At 45.3% G+C, this 8,084-nt stretch overlaps 1 protein-coding gene across 1 annotated transcript; it reads left to right on the top strand.

Annotated features, from left to right (window-relative positions):
- The first annotated feature begins 2,811 nt into the window (after nt 1-2,811).
- LOC120443187 (protein ANTAGONIST OF LIKE HETEROCHROMATIN PROTEIN 1-like) lies at nt 2,812-5,437 on the top strand. Its single transcript, XM_039621303.1, has 3 exons — nt 2,812-3,356; nt 4,064-4,169; nt 4,262-5,437. The coding sequence occupies exons 1-3, from the start codon at nt 2,812-2,814 to the stop codon at nt 4,679-4,681; spliced, it is 1,071 nt and encodes a 356-aa protein (XP_039477237.1). The 3' UTR covers nt 4,682-5,437.
- The last annotated feature ends 2,647 nt before the right edge of the window (nt 5,438-8,084 follow it).

Raw genomic sequence — 8,084 nt, 5'->3', positions numbered from 1 at the left:
AATACCTCGCGCTGCCGGGAGCAAATTTCATCATAAACTTCTCATCTCCCTCTAACGCACTCTTGGTTGCTTGGGAACCCATAATAACAACAACAGCTGACGTCACAGACCGCGTGTTCTGCTCCGCACCCACTCACACGAACACACTCACAACCACAACAACAACAACAACAACAACAACACAAAATAGGCCTACAATTTTCCCCAGCCTGCGTGAACCCGCACGGCTGTTGTGCTCCTGGACTCACGTGTACCCGCGCAGTCACTGAGCTACACCTGCCTGCGTGAAACCGCACGGCATAGGCCCGCGTGAAACCGCGCGGCCGTACAATTAAGGAGCCGTCGCTCTCTTTTTAATAAGCCTGCGATTAACCGCACAGCTCAGGTCCGCGTGAAACCGCACGACCGTGCTTTCGCGAAACCCGCGCAGCTACAGTAATCTCTTTCACACAGTTATAGAGTCGTTCTCATTGAACTTACTTGGTGTTGCTTATTGCGTGCAGCATCAGTCCGTCAGATCCTGTCAATCGTCATCCATCGAGGAGAAAAACAGACGGCTAATCCACCGGCCCGATGACGAATTCTCACGTCTCGGGTCTTTGCTGCAGGACCTCTATAAGTCCTGGCTGACGTCAGTCTTTCGGCGTGTCCCTTTTCCCCCCGGTGAATGTCGATTCCAAGGATCCGGCTCGAAGGACCAATTAATGATAGGTTTGTAACATAAACCTATTCGCTGGAACGTTCAGGACAATTTGCTACACAGCAAAAACAAGACACAAGTAGGCAAAGTTCTTTGTAGTACTCATACATGAGGGAGGCCTGCCTGGAGCCAAGTGTCGTTCCACCCACTTGACCTCCGCCAGGCTCTCAGCCAGGTTCCCCATAGCACTCCTTTTATTGCGGTTACATGAATATGCATAGGTTCATTAACATATAAAGGCTTGCATAGGTATACATGTGAACAAAGAATACCTTGTGTGTGTGTGTGTGTGTGTGTGTGTGTGTACGTGTGGGGTCAAAATGTGACCCCGTGAAGACTCCCCAAAGCTGGTGCCAGGAGTCTAGCGGTACATCTGAACAAAAGGCTCTTACACTCAAACAGATATACGTATGTTTGCTATACCATATATCAGAAAGAGAAGATACGACCTCTCCTAGGAGGTGTGTGATCTATGCCAGAACACTCTGAAGAGGAGTGAACACACTCCCCTCTTCATGCTACACAGCGTTGTTACAGACCTCCTGGGATGAGACATTCTTTCAATATGCCATCAACTATATACTTCTAAACACAAATGATTACATGTTTCTTAATACAAATGACAATAATAAAATATAAACCCAACAGCCACCTAGGGGAATTTCACCGCCAGGAAATATAAAATCTTCTTAAAAACCAAAAAAGGTCACACAGGTTGATGGATGCACTACTGACGCAGATTGGCTAAAATACAGTGTTTTTCTAACAACAAGCCGTGGATAAATCCTGAAATTAAGGCTCTCCTCAAGGAGAAGAAGAGAGTCTTTAGATCTGGAGACAAACAGGAGCTGAGAGTTGTTCAGAAGAAGCTGAAATGGAAGATAAGGCAAGAAAAGGAAAACTACAGGAGGAAGATGGAAGAGCAGCTGCAACAGGACAACATCAGAGGGGTTTGGAACAGCCTGAAGACAATCTTAGGACAAAAACCAACCCCCCAGGCTGCAGGAGACTTGGGGTGGGTGAATGACCTAAATAAATATTTTAATAGGTTTGATCAACCACCCACCCCTCCCACAGCATCGTCCCCCCTGCTGCAATCTCCTTCATCTTCAGGGACTGCCTGTCCTTCATCTCAGGACTTCACACCTCTCAGCTCCCAGACATCACACCCTCCCCCAGCTTCTGTGGACTCCAACATACATCCCCCTCCCCCGAAATCCCCTCTCTCCATCTCAGCACTTCAAGTGAGGAACGAGCTTCACAAGATCAAGGTGCGGAAGGCTGCAGGTCCAGATGACATCAGCTCCAGGCTCCTGAGGTGCTGCGCAGATGAACTGTGTGGCATCCTAGGTTATCTGTTCAACCTGAGCCTGTCACTGGGGAAAGCACCACAGCTGTGGAAGACCTCCTGTGTGGTACCGGTACCAAAGACCTCCCATCCCAAGGACCTCAGCAGCTACAGGCCGGTAGCCCTGACATCCCATCTGATGAAGACCCTCGAGAGGTTGGTTCTAAACCATCTGCGCCCCCTGGTGAGGTCTTCATTGGATCCGCTGCAGTTTGCTTACCAGCCTGGCATTGGGGTGGAGGACGCCATCATCTACCTCCTGCACCGAGCTCTGACTCACCTGGAGAAGCCTGGAAGCACTGTGAGGATCATGTTCTTTGATTTCTCCAGTGCTTTCAACACCATCCAGCCACGACTTCTGAGAGACAAGCTGGAGCTATTGGGAGTGGACCACCACATGTCCCAGTGGACACTGGACTACCTCACAGAACGTCCACAGTATGGCTACGTTCACACTGCAGGTCTTAATGCTCAATTCCGATTTTTTGATCAAATCCGATTTTTTTGTCTGCTTGTTCACACTACACATAAAATGCAACAGCAAACATGCTGCAGTGTGAACGGTTCACGGCCCTCAAAGTGACCTGCATGCGCAAAAGAAGCACAACACGCTCTGTTTACGGAAGTAAAAATGGCGGCTACAGAGCGAGTAGGTGTTGTTGCAGCAGTTTGTCAATTTATGCAAAGTCGTAACCGACAGAATCTCGACAAATTAATCAGAGAAAGGAGGACGCTGAGAAAAAAGAGAGTCCGTGCTTTAACAATGGCCTTGTTTGGAGCAGTGGCTGCTACCTCCGTGCAGAGGTATATATGGACACGGAGTCGGAACCAGGAGTGGTGGGATTGGGATGTGAGAGGCTTCACTGACACGGAGTTCATCCACAATTTCAGGATGTCAAGACAAACATTTGAATATCTCTGTCAGCTCCTTTCAGCAAGAATGCTTAGACAGGATACTCATCTCCGCCAATCCATACCTGTGAGCAAGCGCGTTGGAATTGGGCTGTATTGGCTGGCAACAGGCGCATGTTATCGGACCATGTCAAACCTGTTCGGAGTTGCCAAATCCACAGTTTGTTCCATCGTCCATGAATTTTGCTTTGCAGTCCGCTATGTCCTCATGCCTGAGTACATTAAATGGCCTCGAGGAGATGACCTGATACAAGTTATTGAAGGCTTCAGACAGCGATGGGGGTTCCCACAGTGTGCCGGAGCAATAGATGGGAGTCACATTCCCATCACTGCTCCTGAGGACAATCAAGGCTGGCACTCTGTCATCCTTCAGGGCGTCGTCGACCATCAATTCTGGTAAGCATACTATGATCTACTAATTATGAAAAATTGAAAGGAAATAAACATGCATTTGAAGGGCTCAAATGTATATACAGAGCTGGACAAAAAGTAGTCGGCTAAAGAATTATGCAAGTAACCGTTTGATCATAAGTGTGATGAACATTTTGTGTTGTTTTCGTTCAGTCTCTCTGTTTTCTCCTAATTACCCACATCATTCCTGCTTCCAGTAATCGGTTTCCCTATGCATTTAAACTCACTTTACTTGTTTTTTTTTATGTAACATATTTTTAAATGATTACTATTAAATAAATGAGTGATCCTTTATAAATTGGCATAAGTAATCAACTGTTGCTCAATGTAGTAGTGAACTGTTACTTTTACAAGTAAAACTACTCTTAAAAGGTAGAACTTATACTTCCCACCTCACAGATTTCATATATTTTATTAAAATATATTGCATTTTCTGGCACCCATACCCAGACCAAAAAGTATTGTTTGACTGATGGCCCGTAATATAAAGACTTTTTTTGGACTTTACGTTTCGCAATTTTGCCTTAAGTTATGAATTTATTTTGCTGTTTACATATGTCCCGATAATAATCCTTATTGCTGTTTTAGAGAAGAGCAGTGCTTCAAAGTATACTTGCAGATTTCTGTCAGAATCTGCAGATTTACAGTAGAAATAAAATGTTCACGTTTCTCCAACGTTGTCTTCCCAACAGTTTCACTAACATCTACACTGGATGGCCAGGAACCGTTCACGATGCCAGGGTTCTCAAGAATTCTGAGATATACACAATGGCAGAGAGAGGGGAGCTATTTCCACCAGTCAGTATCTTTGAACACAGTGAATTGTAATTAAAATTGTTTTACCATTCTTCCTTGTTGATGTGTGTCACCTTGTATTCACATAATCTTAGGTTACAGAAGAAATCATGGGTGTTGAAGTTCCAGTCATGCTGCTTGGTGACCCTGCATATCCCCTGCGAAGCTGGCTGCTGAAGGGATACGCAGATACAGGAACCCTAACTGAAGAACAACAATACTTCAACCAGAGACACAGTAGAGCCAGGATGACAGTGGAGTGTGCATTTGGCCGACTTAAGGGTCGGTGGAGGTGCCTTGGGAAACGTCTTGATGTGGACATCCACACTGTTCCTACAATGATAGCTGCATGCTGCACACTTCACAATGTGTGTGAAAAACATGGTGAAGCCTACAATGAAACTGATAACGCTGATTTGCGTGATTCTAGAGGTACCGAAGGAGGCATCTTACCAGATGTTCAGCCAATAAGAATCAGAGAGGTGCTGACCCAATTTTTTCATAGTCAACGTTAAGGCACAAAAGCCATGCTTTCATCTCATTGTCAATAAATTTGAGCTTGATGTTTAAGTGATGCATTCACAAAATTTAAAGTAAAGCATTCAAAGTTATTTTTTTATGGAAAATATTTATTTTGACGTGTGTAACATGTACACTTCTTCCTCTGTGTACTGAAATTGTCATGTTGTTTGTCTCAAAACATATGTTTGCATATGAAAAGCACAAATTAAATCTGAAAGACCCACTGTCCTTCAGCAGTACTGAAAATCTCTAACAACAAATATAAAGCATTTTTGGATGCAACGATAAATAACCAACATTTTGCATTGAAAGTAAAGCCCCTCCAAAACAATATTAACATAACATTAACTGAAATATTTTTGGAGTATCCATTTAAAATACATTAAGTGAACCATGTGCAAAACTTGCTTTTTATAACATTTAAACTAATGCCTTAAAGTAGTTTAATCCTGTTCATCTGGAGGAGGGTAGGATGACATAAAGGCCTGGTTAAAGGATGCATGCTGAGCCTGGTCTCGAGGGTTTGGTCGTTCTGGTCTAAAGGGCTGACCCAGATTGTGAGATGGTGGAAGGGCATTACCAAAAGGAAGAGGTTGAGCTAAATCTTGTTGGAAAGACAGAGACTGATTGGACATCTCAAATGGTGGAGACTGAGTTGAAGCCATGGGGTATGGAGTGGAATGGATGAGTGAAGACTGTGTTGGGCAGTAAAGATGTGGAGCCTGTACTGCCTGCTGGTAGAAAGGTGGTTGTTGGCATATGTAGTTCTGGTACACACCTTGGAGAAATTAGAACATCACCATAACAGTACAGGTCAGAAATTAAGACTGTGGGGTATTTGATCATTTGAGTCAAATCATGGTTTTTATTTAAAAAACATTGTACAGTCTACAGTATGTCTTACATTACAATCTAACCCTTCCCTCTCATTGACAAAATGAGTAGTATTAATTAAAAGATATGTGTGCTTTATCCATGCTTAGGCATCTAGAGTAAAATTTAACTCATTAGTTTGCCTTGTGAGGTCTCAACATGACACTTTACTTTGAAAAAACGTTTTTATTCTAATGGGATGATGAAAAGTTTGCAACAACAATGTTCTATTTAATATATGGGTTATTTACTTCGGGTTTGTGCATTCTTCTTTATGGAATTATCTGCACTCACTGCAGATGAAGAACTTTCGTCTGATACAGAATCAAATGTCAGTGACACAGGAGTATCTGTCACGGCCCAGCGGCACTAAGTAACTGAGATGGACACAAGTGCAGAAACCAAACCGGAAGCGAGACGGTAAGTGAACAAAGGATTTATTTCCACCCACAAGTAAACATAAGCGAAAGCAAAACGACGCCACCACACTAGTGGCGCGCAGAAAAAACCTAAGGTAACTAAGAGTGACCTAGACAACTCTAGGATGTAGCTGAATTACAGAGGCAGTGGGGAGGTGGAAACTGGACTTGGAAGTGGCCGGGGCACTGTAATGAGAGGAGAGCATAGTCAACGAGATCCAGCAGACAATCAGTGATCCTCCACAGTTAAACTGAGACGCCTTACTTGGTTACAGGTGGAGGGGTCAGATAGGGCGGAAGGCCCGGATGCGGTCGTGACGTGGGGAGGCAGGCAAGCGAGTAGTGGACCAGTTGGCAACGTCGTTTCAGCAGCTGGTGGCCCAGGTCCAGGAAAGCGGGAATGAGGGAGGCGAGACCTCCACTCCAGAAGCTACCTCTGAGAACAAGAAAAACAGGTAAGTCGTCACACGGGTTTAGGACAAGCAATCACTCTCCACTAGACTAACATGGGATAGCAGATACTCAGGCAATGAACGGTTGAGAGCGCAGGTCTAATATGCTGCCGGAATAATTGCCCACAGGTGGTCAGCCAGGGAGGAGCAACCGATCTCCGCCTAAAGGAGGAGGAGCCGCCGTTGGAGGCCTGCAGGTACCCACCCAGATCATGACAGTATCCTCACCCAGTGTACAGGCGCCTTTCGAAAATACAATCATACAACCTATTAAAAAGTTATGTACATGGTTATAGCTGATGTAGTTCAGCCTTCATTTAGAATTACGCTATTGCTGTCTTAAAGAATGTTTTCAATTTTTGTTCAGTAATTTATTCAGTTCTGTTATGTGTTTAGACATGTGTTATACAGTACGTTTAATGTAACGTTACTTGTACTCAGTTTTATTCTCCACACATGACTACAACAAGGTACAAGTTAGCCTACCTTTTTCACTGTTGAGGCTGGGAGCTGGACTGGCGCTAGCCCCTGGACTAGCGCTAGCCCTTGGACTTTCAGGCTCCTCTTCAGCTGTTTCAATGGAGCTATCGATCAGCTCTATTGGCTGACAGCTGGGTTTGTCCCCCAAAATACGGTCAAGCTCATCATAAAACGGGCAGGTGACTCGACCACATCCGCTTCATTTGTTTATATCTTTAGCTTCTTTAAACTTGGCTCTGAGGCTCTTGATTTTCCTCTGACACTGTAGCCATGTTCGCCTGTGCCCTCGTTCAATCATTTCTTTGGCAATGCACTCGAACACAGCCCGGTTACGATACAACCCTTCAAGTTTAGCTTGGATAGAATTGTCTCCCCATATGCTAATCAATTCCGCAACCTCAGTTTCGGTCCATTGACTCGCTCCGTCTCCAGTTTCCGCCGCCATGCTTTTTTGGTTTGTCTTCTCCGGCGCTGATAATTGGCGTCTGTCTCGTGTCAGTGACGTAAAAGACGGATTTCATGCGACCTGACGGTTCACACAGCAGTCGCTTTCTAAAACATCGGATATGTATCGGATTCAGGACCACATATGAAAGTGACCCAGATCGGATTTGAAAATATCGGATTTGTGCTGTTCACACTGTCATACCATGATCGGATATGGGTCGCATAGGGTCGAAAAAATCGGATTTGATGCGCTTTCGCCTGCAGTGTGAACGTAGCCTATGTGAGGTCACAGGGCTGTGTCTCTGATACGCTGGTCTGCAGTACGGGGGCCCCACAGGGAACTGTGCTGGCACCGTTTCTCTTCACCCTTTACACTGCAGACTTCTCCATCAACTCCCCACGCTGCCACCTACAGAAGTTCTCTGACGACTCTGCCATAGTCGGCCTCATCACAGGTGAGGACAACTCGGAGTACAGACAGTGGACTCTGGACTTTGTAGACTGGTGTCAGCAGAACCACCTGCTGATCAACGCTGGGAAAACCAAGGAGTTGGTGGTGGACTTCCGGAGACGCAGACCCACCACACTGACACTGGTGAACATCCAGGGAGTGGACATTGAGATAGTGGACTCTTATAGGTACCTGGGTGTTCACCTGAATAATAAACTGGACTGGAGCCACAACACTGATGCTCTTTACAGGAAGGGTCAGAGCAGACTCTACC

The sequence above is a fragment of the Oreochromis aureus genome, linkage group 12, assembly GCF_013358895.1.
Source record: "Oreochromis aureus strain Israel breed Guangdong linkage group 12, ZZ_aureus, whole genome shotgun sequence".
NCBI lineage: Eukaryota > Metazoa > Chordata > Actinopteri > Cichliformes > Cichlidae > Oreochromis > Oreochromis aureus.
Note: the sequence above shows the minus strand (reverse complement) of the source record. Positions and strands in the feature narration are given on the sequence as shown.